Source organism: Trichoderma gamsii (genome assembly GCF_001481775.2).
Source record: "Trichoderma gamsii strain T6085 chromosome Unknown Scaffold_6.2, whole genome shotgun sequence".
Classification (NCBI taxonomy): Eukaryota; Fungi; Ascomycota; class Sordariomycetes; order Hypocreales; family Hypocreaceae; genus Trichoderma; species Trichoderma gamsii.
Genome location: NW_020171343.1, coordinates 659201 through 675707, shown reverse-complemented (window position 1 = coordinate 675707; position 16507 = coordinate 659201). Strand labels below are relative to the sequence as shown.

Genomic DNA, 16507 nt, shown 5'->3' with positions numbered 1-16507 from the left:
ATTTAATAATCTATTGTGGATTATTTTAAGATTTTAATAATTTATTCCTGGCTTATTAGATTATTAAGATAATTTAATAATCCGTCTGTAATTAGTAGGTTAGTCCTATGTTAATCCGGTTCTGCTTACCCGGTAGGCCTGTTGGTGTAACTATAAGAGATAGGTTATAATATAAGGTATATATTAAGGTAAGTAAAATTAAATAAAATATTATATATAAATTAATTTAATATTACTTTTATATTTAATAAAGTATTAAGTATATTAATTAATACCTTATATTATAATTAATATATTTTTTATAATTTTTCCTTATTTACTTATAATATAAAAATTTACTTAAGTTACTTAAAGTTTATAAGTTAAAAGAAAATTAAAATAATAAATCTAAGCTTTATATTTAAATTATATTACTTAGGCCTAATTAATATATAATTAATATTAAATTAATTTTAAAGTAAATAAAAAATACTTACTTAATTACTTTTTATAATAAAGTAAAAAAATAAAGCTTAATATATAAAGTTTTTAATTATTAAAGTATATCTTTATTAAAGGAGGTATTATTTTACTTAAAAAAAGAAATAAATTTATATATTTTACTACTAATATACTTATATATAATTTATATATATAGTATATTACTAAATAAAGTAATAAAGCTAGGTTTTAGAGGGAATTAATAATAAAGATTATATTAAATTTATTTTAAATTAAATTAAAAATACTTTAAAATTAAATTTAAATTAATTCTTTTTACTTATATTAGTTTAAGGGGTATATATTTCCTCCTTAAATAAAGTATTAATTAAAATAATATAAGTAATTTTAATTTAATTAATACTTAAGTACTTTAATATAAATAAAGAGTAAATAAATGCCTTTATTAATAAAGGTAAGTATAATTTTATAATATTAGTAAAAGTTAATTTTAATATTAAAAATTAATTATTTAAATCCTAAGTTAATTAATATATAATATTAAAATTAATTAAGAATTAATTTAAAGTTAACTTATATTAAGTTCCTCTTATCTTATATTAGGTATTATATTAAGCAGTTTCTTTTATTTTATATTAGGCGTTATATTAAGCGGTTCTTTTTATATTATAATATAAAGATTTATATATTTTACTATTTCTTTATAAAGCTAAAGGTTATTTTTAAAAAATAAGTAAAATTTATTTACCTTATTAAATATAAGTAAGGGACTTAAAAAAAAGAGCTTTTTATTTAACTTTAAAATTAATTCTAGATTGCTTTATAAAGATATTATAAAGTAATTAGTGTATTATAATTAGTGTATTATAGTTAATGCATTATGGTTAGTGCGTTATAGTTAATGTGTTATAGTAAGTATATTACAGTTAGTGCGCTATAGGTATATTACTATTAGTATATTCCCTTAGGTATGCTATAGGTATATTATAAATGCGTTATAATTATAATATAATTTATATTACAGTTAAAATTTAAATTAGTTTTAAATTAATTCTTAAGTAATATTATATATAATAGAAAATCTATTATTTACTACTTAACTAATAATTAGGCTATAATTTAAACTTTATTCCTAGTATATATATAATAGTAAAGGGGGTTAGTATAGTAAGTGTAGTAATTAGCTAACTATTGCATAGGTAATCTTTCCTTAGTGTAAAAGACAAGGTGACTATTACTTATAGTCAGGTTATAGGGGGGGCCGATGGTTAGCTTGTGTGTATACTCCTTCCTAGTTCACAATCATTATACTAATAGCTGAGCGAAACTCAAGTCTCGCTCGCCATTTGCGCAGAACCAGAAGAATACATGTACCCATCGAGTCCAAACTCCTGATGCATCACATATAGCATTGTGTCATGCTTGACTGAAGGTGGATATATTCATACCATATACACAAATATAGCTACATCTGAAGTATCAGGATGTCAACGTAGCCCTGCAAGTTACAGGGTAAGATTTTGCAGCATTTCGTTTAGGCGCGCCACTAGCTGTACTTGAGATCCAAGGAAATGATCGTGGCATCGGGAATAATGACTTTGAAGAAAGCGCTTGAATTATGCAATAACTACCCATTGGGTATAATCGCAGGTTAGGCATTTGCACAAGCCAAATGACAAGTGATTTTGCTGTTTTCGAATCCATGGCCGAGGCTCGAGCCAGGCGATCGGACATGATGCTGTTCAAGGAGGTGACGTACAGAATAGCCCGGCCTTGACACCACGCTTAGTTAGTGTATCCCACCCATTCGTTGACGGGTGGGTGGTGACGATGCGATGCTTCATCTCAAGCTTATGGCCGGTTGCCTAGAGCTAGCGATAGTCCGATAGCGTCTACTGCGTACCTGCTTCTCAGAATTTCCCGTCTGACACATAATACCCGTAATGACGTGTTGATCTGCCATTATACGCTGTAGATCCGTACATACTCGCGACCCATGGTGTAGCAAGAGAGCAGGGCCAAGAAGGCGTCAACGCATACCTACAATCGACGGACTCCGCACATCTCGGCAGACACAACTGGCATTTGCCCTATGGAGCCGGGGATGGCGGGTGACCCATTGCACTTGATCTAGCGCTCCCCGCACTTCTCAGCTCCACAGCCAACAGAGACGAAGCTTGATATGGGAAGAAATAACAGAGAGGGGCAGCAGCTACATACGCAGGCCGCGCAGCAAAACGGCCTCTTAACAAGATCTGCGATCAGGGCAGTCTCCCTCCTTTACGCTGCGCGATGTGACGGCAGTCGGCTACGCATGGCCCGTGAGCCACTGGAAGTTGGGCGCTGAAGACACCGCACGGCGCAACTGGATGCCCCGGTTTCGCGTGGATTCTTCAGCGGCTTCTCAACAACTGAGGTTGCGTTGCTTGACCACACTACCTGTGTAGCCTACAGTATACGAGGTGTGAGTGAGAGTCGTGCCGCGCGGAATGGGGTCGCATGAATGACGATGGCAATTAATACTACCTTGGCCGCACCGCTCAATGGCCGTCTCCACATTCTTTGTATGGCAGACAAGTAGGTAGGACAAGCAGATCAGGAGGACAGCTCGGTTTCGCAAATTGTGTTATGAGTCTTGTAAAAGACAGACAATTAGATGGGAATGGAAACGGGGGGTGAAAAATGAAATCTATGAAGAGATCAAATAAGTACTCAAGACGGAGAAATGGAGATGTAGGTGAAAGCAGAAGTGAAATTAGAATACAGTATACTCTAGATCTAGGATTTCACCTGCGATTGGCCAGCATCAAAGCCATCGTCGCAGCGAGTTGATGCTAAAGCTCCATACACGCATCGAATTAAAGCCATCCCCGCCATCTAGCCTGCGCAAAAACAGCACTCTTCAGCAGGAACATCCCAGCCATCGCTTCAGCTAGTCCGCCAAGGGCAGTAAATCAGGGCTGCATCAGGACTAGTGGCGCGAAGCTCACAAGATGGAGGGCAGCCGGGCGTGCCGCCCCTTCCTTGGACGCCATCACCATGTCTCAAACGGCAGGAGCATAACGATGCTGCTTCCCTTGTCGTCGAGTGGTCCGGTGCAGCTGTTTTTCCTGGCTCGCGAGATCGGGCATTAACAAACCAAGATACGACATACACAAGACATAAATACTGCATGGCAGACTCGTCGGCCGGGCTGGAGAAGGCCCCTCTCGGCATCAGTGCTGAAGAAGCCAAGCCGCCAGCTCGATCTCGATCGTTCAGCATGGCGTCGCTCACCCTCGGCAGGGCTCGATCGGCCCTCTCGGTCCTGAGCGTCTTCACTCTTCTGTCAGTGCTGCTTTTCAGCGCCATCAGTTCAGCCAAGCTGCACAAGTTCAACAAGTTCGCCAATGCGGATCGCCAGCAGTATCTCATCGGCGTTGGCAAGGCCGACATCACCGGCCCCGTCGTCGAAATCAACTTTGCTGGATACGCCAACCTTGACCAGACGGGCTCTGGCCTGCGCCAGCGTCTGTATAGCCGCGCCTTTATCATTGCCGACGCCAACAACCCCAATGACCGCTTCGTCTATCTGGTTCTCGACACCCAGTCCGGAGACACTGCCATGAGAAACGGGCTCTTGGATGGCCTGAAAGCCCTGGGCAGCGAATATAGCGTCTATGGCCAGAACAACATTGCGTTGACAGGAACTCACAGCCACTCTGGCCCCGGTGCCTGGTTCAACTATCTGCTGCCGCAAATCACATCTCTTGGTTGGGACAAGCAGAGTTACCAAGCCATTGTTAACGGTGCCGTTCTTTCAGTCCAGCGTGCTCACGAGAACCTCCAGGAAGGATACCTTGATGTTGGTTCGACTGACATTTCCGATGGTGCCATCAACCGCTCACTCTGGGCCTATCTTAATAACCCGGATGAGGAGCGTGCTCAGTACAACGCAGAAACCGATATCACCATGACTCTCCTCCGCTTCCAGCGTGCTTCGGATGGCAAGAACATTGGTGTTCTGTCGTGGTTCCCCGTCCACGGCACTTCTATGCTTGGGAACAACACTCATGCTTCTGGAGACAACAAGGGCGTTGCTGCGTGGCTCTTAGAGAGTGCCATGGCCGATGACCCCAATGCTGCCGAAGGCTTCGTGGCCGGATTCAGCCAAGCCAACGTTGGCGACACCACTCCGAATGTTCTTGGCGCGTGGTGTGATGATGGATCTGGCCAGCAGTGCAGTCTTGAAAACAGTACTTGCGCAGATGGCAAGTCACAGAGCTGCCATGGCCGAGGACCTGAGTTCCAGGCTTTGGATCTTGGCGTCAAGAGCTGCCACGAGATGGGACGCAGGCAATTCGCTGGAGCTCAGAGCATCTATGTAAGTGCAATATTAGCCATCGTGAACTGTTCTTTCCCCTTGATTATCTTTTCCTGCCTGTGATCTTCGCTACAGCAGTTTCAACTTACACTTTGATAGAATAGTATAGACTCATCGGGTACTCCGGTTACTGGATCTTCAGTCAAATCTTTCCACTTCTTCCAGGATATGCGGTACTTCAACTTCACATTGCCGGATGGTACCAAGGCCCAGACCTGCCCTGCTGCTCTCGGATACTCTTTTGCAGCCGGAACTTCTGACTGGCCTGGCGCTTTCGATTTCACTCAGGGGGAGTCTGGTAACCCAGATAACCCTTTCTGGGGAGTTGTGGGTGGTTTGCTAAAGGCACCGGGCCCTCAGCAGGTCGCATGCCAGCAGCCTAAGCCTATTCTTTTGGATGTTGGTGAAGTAAGCACGCCGTACGCGTGGACCCCTAATATCGTGGATGTTCAGATGCTTCGAGTGGGCCAGCTCGTCATCATTATCAGCCCCAGCGAAGCTACCACCATGTCTGGTCGCCGCTGGAAGGCCGCAGTCGCGAAAGAGGCGGCCACATTCCTCGATGAGAGTCCTATCGTTGTCCTGGGCGGCCCTGCCAACAGCTATGCTCACTACTGTGCCACCCCTGAAGAGTACGATATTCAACGCTATGAGGGAGCCTCCACCCTCTACGGCAGAAATGAGCTCAACGCCTATATCAATCTTACCGTCAGCAACATGCACTACCTCCTCCCTAACTCGACTGCCACTCCCTCTCAAGGTACACTTCCGCCAGACAACCGCAACAGCATGATTTCATTTATTACGGGTGTCGTACAAGATAGCTCACCGTTGGGTAAAAACTTTGGCAGCGTCCTGGTGCAGCCACATCCCACATATAGCATCGGTGATATTGTCAATGTCACCTTCCAGGCCGCTAACCCGCGTAACAATCTCCGTCAAGAACAAACTTTTGCGGCAATTGAACAACAAGGCAGCGACGGATCTTGGACGCAAGTGCGTGATGACTCGGACTGGTTCCTCGTTTACACATGGCGAAGAACCAATTTCATTTTGGGGCAGAGCGAAGTGGACATTACATGGGAGACATACGGCAACGCGCAGCCAGGGACATACCGGGTCAAATACTACGGCGATTCAAAGCCCCTGATTGGAAGCATATCGTCATTTACGGGAACGAGTAATAGTTTTAGGCTTTCCTGATAGCATAGCTGTGTTTAGATAACAATTTGCTGGCGCGTTACGAAGTACTTCTACCAAATGCCTTCATGTCGCGTTCCCCTGTGAAGTCAGTCATAAGTCAAATAAGCAAGCACCGACAGGTCTCGTACCTCACCACCACCGCCCCCGCATTATTGAGAGCAGTCTCCATGTCTCTAGACAAGACAAGACAAGTAACACAGAGCTACTCTACAGTTTCATTTTTTTTTTCTTGGCTTGCTTACTGCGCTCGGACCGGTAAACCTACACCCTTCATCTGTGAAAGTCACAATCATCCGGGTAGAGACTGCACTCCACAACGTTGTACAAGAAAAAAAATCAAGGCTGTACTCATATGCTTAATTACATGATGCTATGACGGGAGCGATAGTAGTAAATATTTCGCGATACAGAGAGGGCTTAGGAGCTTGAATCAGACATCTGGGATGGGGAAGATTTTCAAGTTCTGCCTTAGGTAACAAAAGAGCGGGATCTTAATTCTTGTTCTCTCTGTTCTGTAGTGCAGTTGATACAAACAATACCTATATAGGAACCGTGAATAGGGGCATCCCGTCTGGCTGTTACTTCTTCTCATGATTTTGAAAAAAATGCCAAGATGTTACTCACTGCCTCATCAACTTTCAAGGCTCGTTGGCTAAAAAGCAATAATACCTGTCGTCCAATCACATGAAATCCTGGTATAATCACATCAAGCTGTTATGCAAGCCAACTTTCCATCTCTTCCAGTCCCCCTGACCCTACCAACCCATTGGTTGTCAGAAAAAGCGGCTCAAAACCAAATCACATTGCATAGACGCCACATTCACGCCGTGATAGGGGAGAGTAAGAGACCAGTAAGGCGTGATAGAGAGAGAGAAGTCCAGCTTGACTACCAATTAGACTCACATTGATAGGTCAGATCCTGTATTGTTCGCAACAAGGGAGGAACGGGAACGTACGAGAAGGCAATTTTAACATGACGGCTTCTGGAAGACTCACGCTCCCGTTGGATTATTGATGGACCCCGTTGGACCTCAGCCTGTCCTATAAGATGGGAAAAGCGGCAGGAATACTACAAAGAAAAAAAAAAGGAAGCTTTCATAAGAGATGAACTTTTTCCAGACGGAAATTTCACTCGTTCGTTTCAGGGGCAGCCAAGGGGCGATGCGTGAAGGTCATCAACAGCCAATGGGCTCGAGTAGATAGCGTTGTGACATCGCTTCTCTGAATGTCTCGGCTTGCTGCCTCCTGAGTGCAGCTTGTACTCACTCGTGACATTTTCCTTCACAGCCCCTCAAATATCATCACCGACTCTTGAAGGAGGAGACACCATAGCGTGTCGGTTAATGTAAATGGGACCCGATACTCTGTCCAAGCCACTCTTTCATTCTCTTTTGTTCGCTGCCTGCAAGGAATACCAAGCGGCAGCAAACAGTCAGGCTCCAGCATCCATCCACATGACAGTACCACTTGCCATCGAAGTCGGAGTGAGAAGCCAAAGCAATTACCATGGCGAAGTACGTAGTATGCGTCAAGACGCACTGCCTCATCAAACTGGCTACTGTAAGGAGACAGCAGCCATGTCTATTCCGCTAGAGTATTTGCGCAAGTTGACCATCAATTCTGAATGACGAAGACGGAAAACCACAGCAGAGGGAGATTACATGGTCTCTTTGTAACCACTTTTGTAGCCAACAGAATGGATCCAACCTTAAATGAGAAAAGCAAAAAAGAAATGAAAAAAAGGAGAGCATGTAGCACTGAGGATTGTTAGTGTATAATTTGGCGCCCAACGAATGCCCAAATAGGTACTCAGACCCAAAGATACGCGGATGCTTGGAGAGCGCCGTATCAAGTCTCGAAATGAGAGTCTTGTGGGGGCCTCTGTAGAACGACATGGAAAACAAGAGAATAAGACATGAGAGAGATTAGGAGCGCATGAGTAAGGAAGCAGCTGGGAAAAGGGTCGCCATAAGCGGCCAGCCGCCGTCCGTGTGCTGGGGACCAACCAACTTTGTGCCACACGGTAGTGGTCGCAGGTAATCATCCCTCGGATGAGGCTTCCAATTCAGTCGTGACTTGAGTGTCTTGCATCGGGCGGCACGCAGATGATATAATGCGGATCGACCAATTTCGAGAGAAAATGCCGACTTAGAAGGCTGGATTCATGAAAGCGGCTCGAATTACGGCGATGGGGCGAGCGAGTCTTTTTTTTTTTTTTTTTTGTCAGGGACACCACGGATACGTTCTTCCATGGCTGCAAGGAGTGTATATGGTGCCATGTTCAAATTGAATTCTTATCGAAGGGTCGGGCGAAGCTGAGATTCAAATTCGATGCCGTAATTCCGAATTTAATCCCTGATTGCTTGCATCGACAGGTACCGCCGGATCTACATCTGCTTGGACGACTTTTTCTTGTTAGTGTGAAGCAAGCGAGCCTCAGCAGCAGCGCGCGCGTAGGTACAACATACTCGTTTCCATCATTACCAGACACAGGCACAAGTGGCCAGACTCTTGGGTAATGTCTCAATCTCCTCTTTTCTTCTCCGCTTCAGTCTAGAAGAGGAATCCAAAATGCATGTGCTCCTTGCCCGATTCCAGCACGCTCTTTCCCTGCTACCTACAGAGCTGCAAGGTAGCTGTATATTGAGCATGCACTTCGCCGCCTAGACGGCAAACTCATGTCGTGTGTCGTGCCGTGCCATGTTGTCGTGTGTCGTGTCAGTTCGTCTGGCGCATAAAGGCAGAGGGATGTTGTATGTGTACCATGCCTGCCTATCGACGCACCGATGTGCAAGACATGCTAAAACGTCGCACAGCATATGTGAAATTTTGTGCCTGGGGATGGCGCCAGCCATCATATAACTCCCTGTCCGTTGTCAGGTGTGCACGCTTCACTCGCGCACGTACCCATCTCTATCTTGGGCTACCTTCATGACATACTTGATGCGTGTCCTTGGAGAGTGAATATCCGGGCGCTTTGAGCTAATGAAGAGAAAAGTTGGAAGAGAAGGGGAATCATGGACCCGCTCTGGTGCCCAACTCACACCCCTTCTCAACGCTTTGCCAGCTTTCAGACGTGTGTGCTCGTTGTCATCGCGAGGAATGCCCCGCCGCTATCCCATGCTCATTTGAGCGGTTTGTCCCCCTCTTGGGCAGCTTTAGTATCCGATCCTGCAGTACAAGTCCTGCTTTAGACGTACATGTTCCAAGGACAGGGTTAGAAGCAATGCGTTGGCACTTTTTCTTCTCCCTGATCCTCGACCGGTGAAGGGCCAGAACTCGCGATGTTGCAATAATATGTAGGGCAGTATCCAGAGACTTCAGCCTTAACAGGCCGCTAATGCGGTTGGCATATGCTCTCCACCGACTTGCGCCACGAAAACTGTGGTGCCAGCTACAGCTGATACGGGGCACTTGGAAAAGATTGACCTTTTGAGGAAAAAAAGACCTTCGAACATGAAAGCGGCAAGAGATCGAAGGCGGCTTTTGCTAAAAGTGCAGAGTCCTGTTTAAGAAAATCTCATCAGCGGCAGCTCTCAACCCGAGTGGGAGGACGATCTTACCGTTGGGCATTCTCACACCTCTTGTTGGTATCTGCCGCTCGCATGCTTATGATGCAAGCTGATAGTACAATGTAAGCGGAAATAGTATAAGCCTAATTGTCAGCTGGATCTCTCTCGTCGTCCTCGTTGGTTCGTTGCCCAACATGTCCACACTGAAAGCATGATACGCGCATGCGCATGTATGCACATATTCATATAAGCAGCGATAGATCACAGTCCGCCTTACCACGAATCTTAATATTCCAAGGGGGACACCCTACTGGTCGACCCTCTGTGAAAAGCCATCAGCCCATCCAAGTGTGCTTTTGCAAACAGTCAACCGAAGTTATAGACAGCCTCCATGCCAGAGGCGCGTTAGTACATGCATGCATGCACCCATCATAGCTTGAGAGGTGGCTCCTCCAGGTAGTCTCGCAGGTCGAACAACAGTGCAGTTTCAATCTAAGTTTTTCTGTTTCCCCCAAATGTACGTAGCATCAGGTCGTACTGCTGCTATTCCGTATCCACTCAGCCCTGCTGCTAAGACGGGAGGGGCCATGTAATGTGTTTGCCAGCAACTGGCAAACTGGCGGCAAGGTGTCGAGACAACTCATCGGCAGCTCTCAATATGGTATCGGGGACTGGCATCCGGCGGACACGCCGGCATCATCAACCGTCCGAAACAGTTGAAAGCTGGTATGACTCTGCCTGTATATTCTGGCTTAGCTGACAACGTGGACGGGACCTACTCCGCACATGCATTAGCACCACGCTCTGGAGCAAAGTCAATGGGTAGCAAACTTCTATAAGAGCCGCGTCACACGGTCTGTTGACCGGGGAATCAGTGGTTCATTGCCGCACAGCCAAATTGAAGGCGCGGCACAGCGGTGGCTGGTTGCGCAACGACAGAGGAAACCTGGCTCTGGCGGCCGCATGCGCCCAAGTATCTTCGCCCAACCGCTAGTGCCACGGAGCCACAAACCAGGCATTCGGCCTCTCTCCAGCGCACGATAGCCAATATTCATGTAGTAGTCCGTAGGAAGAGGGAAGCAATGCCCTGTGGTCGTGAGGCCGTGAGAGGAGGAGCCTCTTCATCCGTCAGCTGCCGGCGTGGACGGGCCAATTGCATCAGCTGGGTAAGGGTATTGTCGATGAGGCAGAGCCCCTGCACTCTCCGGTAGACGTATCAAGGCACGGAGACACACAGCTCCCAAGAATGAAGTAATGCGGCTGGCCATGTCTTGCTCTGGTTGGCCTCTGCTGAGCGGCTATCCTGCTCTGAGGCCGAGGAGCAACTGATCACCCTTTGTGACGCCAATTGTGGCCCAAAAAATACTTTTTCCTGGCCATCCACGCATGCATGCAGCGTGTATGTGGGTATGCTTTTGAGGTAGGTGTGGGCGTTTATACATGGGATAGACGTGCATGACAGCAGCATATTCGTGTGTGAAGCTGGAAATATGCCATTCTTTCTTCGCTATGCTCCATGTTCCTAATTGTCAACACCTAAGGCATCTATTTCAGTCTTGATCTTCTTGCCTTACCATCACATCCGTAACTGAGGTCGTGGCGGAAGGCACGTCCGTGGCTGCGGCAAGGGCGAACAACAAGAGGTGCACAGACCTTAAATCTGGTCCGGTGTGGGGCTCACCGGCAGTAGTCCCGCCCGCGTTTGCTCGGTGGCTTGTGGCAACTGCAGTTGGTGCTAGCAGCTTGAGATACGGGGTAAAAGAGCAGCAGACTTGTATGGGGTACCGCGGGCAGCAGCAGCAGCACGGGTACTTTCAGCTTGGTATGTTGCGGCGAGCTCGTCACTGGTACTGCTACTGCGCCAATTCTACCTGTACCTGTCTCCAGGGGCAGGGGCAGGGGCTCTGAATAGCAGCCCAGGCGCTTTCTATTAGAGGCATGGCGGCTGAGATCCGACCTATAGCCGCTAACTACAGGCAGTAAAGACGTACCACCTATCATTATTTGCACCCCAGCTGTGATATCGCTCGGCAGTGCTGTGACGCTTTTTTCTTCCCTTTGCATCCATCAAGTCGTGTGACTCCGTCGCAGCCTCGGATTTTGCTGTACTCGTTCTGAGAATATGGATTCAGCATGTCTTTGCACGGGCCGTCGTCTGCGCGCCTGCGAGGGAGCAATCTGGGAGGCAGACTTCAGACGGCACCGCAGCCAGCTCAGCGCAATGGCGCCTTTCTTCAGGCCATCATCCACACACATGCACTGACAATACACGCCCCACCCTCCCGGATTCTTGACCCAAATCATGTCCAAGTACTCCAATCTATTGGTGTACTTTGTAGGACAAGCTGTTTACGCTAATGCTTCAGTCAAGGAGAGTAAAATCAGACCAGACCATGAAAAAGAAAAAGCAGGCAATCAACATCCACCGCCAGCCCTGGTCAAATTATCCCAGCCCCGTCACACCCTCTCGATGCTGCTACGTCTTGACCCATCCGTTCCATCGCCTTGTGTTCCCCATACTAGCCGTGGGTTTCTTTCTTTTTACAGGCAAAGAGAAGGATCCCCTGGTCTTTAGCCGCATGCCAGGAAAACAAAGAACAATATAATTCCTCGCCTTCAGCCGTTACTCGCCCTCTTACGCTGATCCATCGCCAATTCTTTGCAAGCTCCAAGAATAGCATCTGCTACATGCGGACGGATATTCTATAGAGATACACCACCTTGTACGCCTTGCCGGCCATTGTTGGATTATTCGTGCTCCCTTGTTGCCTCTGCCTCCATTTCGGATGTCTGCTGCCCGGTGTCTGGGCCCTCTTGCATGCAGTCTACCGCTCCGCGTTAAACACGCGCGCCAACACTGAAGCTGCAAGCATTGACAGCTCAACCACCACGTTTCTGCCACCAAGGCTTTCTTGGTATTTTTTTCCCCGGTTCGGCTGCATCTAATTCCTACCCTGACCCCAGTAGCGCTCTCCGAGTGCCACATCACACACGGCTTCTCATTCTGCTGGGGCCCCATCCCCCCCTTGTCCGTCGACCAGGTCGTAATTCTTCTCGTTTGCCTACAGACATCCTCCACCGAGCTCAAGACCCCCGGCAAGTCGAGCCCGCCGTGATATAAGATATCAGGCCTTCGCCGTCTGAATCGCAGACTCCAACTTTCTTTTGCTCTAAAGAGTCACCTCCAGACGAATGCTTCAGTTGTCTTAATCAACACAAAAAAGTGCTCAGATCCCCCCCACACGCCGCCTTTCCTGCTTGGGATACGAATACTACTGCTCCCTTGAGCCTCCATCCCTCGCTCCAGCTTCCTACCCACCGCTCTGTCGAGGGCACTACAGCATACTGCCTATAAATCCGTCACTCTCACCTCTCTTCTCCTCATTTCTATCAGAGCCATCTCGACTTTTGGTGCCGGTATATACACAATCCTCGACCGTCTTTCTCCGTTTCTCTCCAGCCGCGAATCTCTACAACCTAATTATCACCAACAATACCTTATTATCATAATGTCTACTTCTTCATCTTCTTCCTACAGCGGCTCAACATGGCAGGAACGCCTTGAGGGTATGGGATTCTCACACCAATTGCCACTTCTCGTCGTTTACTCAACTAATACCATGCAGAGGCTTGCCGTGACGCCCAGATCATGCCACCCACTTTCCAGATCGTGTCTGATCGACGAGGTATGAACACCATTTTGGGCCTTTGCCTTGATTTCTTCGCTAATACCATGTTCCAGGCGGTCGAACAGCTTGGTCAAGCCAGGTTACAATCCAGGGCCAAACCCTTGCCGCACGATACTGGTACGATGGAAAGAATCTCAACAACGCCAAGGAAGACGCTGCCGAATGTGCTTTGAACTGGCTAAGCACTTCGAGCAACGCCTCCCACGTACGAAACTGGAGCACTTGGTGAAATATAACCGCCACCGCTATTTCTACTGCTTACCGGCATCACTCATTATACTTCTTTTTGCAGCTATCCACTGCTAGCGACATCGAGCAGCGACACTCGTTGTTTGTTTTATTATACCGGTTATTTTTTTCTCTCGTCATTCTCTTGTTATTTTTTTCATTTGTTTGGTTTGTTTGCCATGTTTGGAGTTGAGGTAACGAGAACAAATACTTTTCCAACTTGAGAAAGCTGGAAAAAAAAAGAGGAAAACAGTAGGGGCGGCGCAATTTGCAATTATGTCACGTTCTGGGCAATTCTCTTTTCACTGTACAGAGAGTCTCTGCCCCGGACATCTGCTCTGAGTACGTTCCTAGAATCTTTGGTGGGCGAATTCTTTTCGGCCTCGATCAACAGCACTGCACATGGGAATTTCGAGGACAGGGGCGCATGATTACAATGTATGTGACTCGCTGCGTCCGCATCACTCTTGCAGAGATGGAGTTTGTTGTACTAGGATGATTATTTTGGGTTATTTGTTCTGTTTTGCCTTTGTGGTTCGATTTGATTTTTACTTGCTGGGAAGGTTATTTATTTTACAGTTCGACATTGAGTTCAGGAGCCAGACACACAAAGAAGGGGAACCGTGACGAGTTAAAGGCAGATGAAGATTGGACAGGCGCATAGCCCAATAAGACGTGTTGAAGCTGATACTACTAATTACTGTATAGTCGACTTTTTGTTAGAAAGAAAGAAACGATCAGATGCGAAATTGATAGCGTAGAGAGGCATGTGCATGGCTTTATGACTGGCAGGTCTGGTGATTTCCATGGCGTGAAAGCTCCGACTTGGTCGAGTGCTTCCTACGAGAATGAGGTCATGTGGTCAAGGAGGAAATGAGCGCCCCAACACGGACAGGCAGCTGCCGGCCAATGCTGTGGAACAAATCGTGCAAGGATGGCTCAGATTCATCCGCCAAACGAATCTGAGATGAGCATGCAGGGATATGGACCAGGATTATAGGCAAGATGAGGTTGAATGATGACATAAGCGGTGGTAGAATATGTGTACGAGATAGCTGGGGATAATGATGTTCGGGCCGTCATTTCTCCGATTCGAACGGCGCTTTGCGTAGTGTGGTGGGCGGCTCTAATTTTCGCTTGCTTGATGGAGAGGTGGTGAAATCGATCACGCGAAGAGTCTAGGAGGAAGAATTGCGCCTTGGGAGCACTCTTGGCTATCCGGTGCACCATCATGGCTTCAAGATTAAAGATCTGGGGTGCATGCAGGACTCTGGCGGTCCGACCGCAACCCGCCCGCCTGCCAACTCAGCCGTTCCGAGTTCAGATCTCGCCATCTCGATTCTACGCCGACGATGCGACCAACAAATCTTCCAAGCCTGCTGCCGGCGCAAAGGTAGAAACGCCCGGCTCAGCCACAAGATCAGAATTAGGGAGCGCTGGAGTTGCTCAATCGAACGAATTGGCTCAGAAGACACCCGAAAAGGTGGGATGATATTCCCCCCCTCCCCCTCCACTCGAGTACAATACAATGCTGATTTGCGGTGCGGTTATAGACAGCTTCAACATCACATATCGAAACGCTGGACGATGCGGCGTTAGAACAGATCCTCTATGGCGGCCGGCCAGCGACAAGCCAGCGGGAAGGCGGCTTGACGGAAGCGCAAGAGGACGCCTTATATCGTGAGGGGGTTATCCCCCCGCCAGAAGAAGCGGAAGCCGTTCTCGCCAAAGCAGAAACCGCCGCTGAATCGCGATCAATATTCCCTGTCGGCTCAGAATTGCAAACTACCGGCCACAAATTTGGACTTCCAAAGAAGCCCTACCCGGACGGATTCAACGTCAAGAAGCGATACCACCCGGTGCTGGAGCAGATTACCAGGCTTCTGATGCGCCATGGAGAGCTCAGCGTTGCGCAGAGAGTATGTTGGATACCGAGCCTCTCTTATCTCTATAAAGTTACCCACCATGGCGCAAGAATACTAACGGGGGCTTTGCTAATTAGAATATGGCCATGGTCATGAACTTCTTGCGAACGGCACCCGCCCCTATCTACAGTCCGAAATTCCCCCTATTACCGGGGACTCCTCCCGCCTCGCACCTCCCCCTTAACCCCGTTCTCTACATCACCATCGCCATTGACTCCGTTGCGCCGCTTCTCAAAGTAAGAAACATTGCCGGCGCTGGTGGAGGAGGCCGTGCGCTTGAGCTTCCGGTCCCCCTCGCAGTTCGGCAACGCCGAAGGATGGCCTTCCAATGGATCCTGGATGTCATCAACAAGAAGCCCTCAAAGGGCAGCGGACGAACTCAGTTTGCCCACCGGATAGCCGAGGAGATTATCGCCGTGGTGGAGGGCCGATCGAGCGTGTGGGAGAAGCGGAAGCTGGTGCACAAGCTTGGCACCGCGGCCAGAGCCAACGTGGGCTCCAACAAGCTCAAGACCAAGAAGAAGAAATAAGCAAATAAAGATGGGAAAATTCACGATGTGACGGCGAATATCGAATGTATATTAGATGTGTATTCTACGGCAAGGAACCAAAAAGGGGCAGATGGAAAAACAAAAGCTGTTGATAGGCCTTGGATAAGGCATGTATGTTTTTACATAGAGACGGCCAAGTGTAAATGGAGAGGCGCCAATTTCCGAGCGCGAGCACCTTTTACTCTATCAAATGCTCCCTTTTCAGTCAAAGATCAGCTGACGAGCTGATGAGCGCAAGTAATGTTGTATTGTATTCGAAGACGCCCCCTCCAACTCATTGCTCCGACTTGCTGGCCCCCAGTCTGGGCAGATCAGGGACTCTTTTTAAGGTTAAGCTGACCCAACGCCACAGCTACCACTAACACGAATCCAACAGACATTGACGTTGTACAAGCGGGCAAAAGCACCCAATGAGCGCCAGGATGGTTGGAGCAGTTTAGCGGAGTAGCACAGGGCAGTGCAAACTATCCCTGGGGGCCTTTTGAAGATGAAGAGGGGAGTTTTGGATTATGTATGGAGATTTGCTCCAATGTTCTTTAATGCTCACGGCATGAGTTGCGAATGAAGGAGCGATTTAGCTTACATGTGATCATTT

The 16507-nt window shown here is 47.4% G+C and overlaps 3 protein-coding genes across 3 annotated transcripts; all 3 read left to right on the top strand.

Moving 5' to 3' along the window:
- Positions 1–3613: 3613 nt before the first annotated feature.
- Positions 3614–6007, top strand: TGAM01_v202520 (neutral/alkaline non-lysosomal ceramidase; the record flags this gene model as incomplete). Its single annotated transcript, XM_018810458.1, has 2 exons — positions 3614–4804; positions 4904–6007. 2 exons carry the CDS (start codon positions 3614–3616, stop codon positions 6005–6007), a joined length of 2295 nt encoding a protein of 764 aa, XP_018656310.1.
- A 7021-nt stretch (positions 6008–13028) lies between these two features.
- On the top strand, positions 13029–13437 carry TGAM01_v202519 (hypothetical protein; the record flags this gene model as incomplete). Its single annotated transcript, XM_018810459.1, has 3 exons — positions 13029–13086; positions 13146–13205; positions 13262–13437. The coding sequence occupies 3 exons, from the start codon at positions 13029–13031 to the stop codon at positions 13435–13437; spliced, it is 294 nt and encodes a 97-aa protein (XP_018656311.1).
- A 1230-nt stretch (positions 13438–14667) lies between these two features.
- TGAM01_v202518 (hypothetical protein) lies at positions 14668–15891 on the top strand (the record flags this gene model as incomplete). Its single annotated transcript, XM_018810460.1, has 3 exons — positions 14668–14919; positions 14990–15355; positions 15439–15891. 3 exons carry the CDS (start codon positions 14668–14670, stop codon positions 15889–15891), a joined length of 1071 nt encoding a protein of 356 aa, XP_018656312.1.
- Positions 15892–16507: the final 616 nt, after the last annotated feature.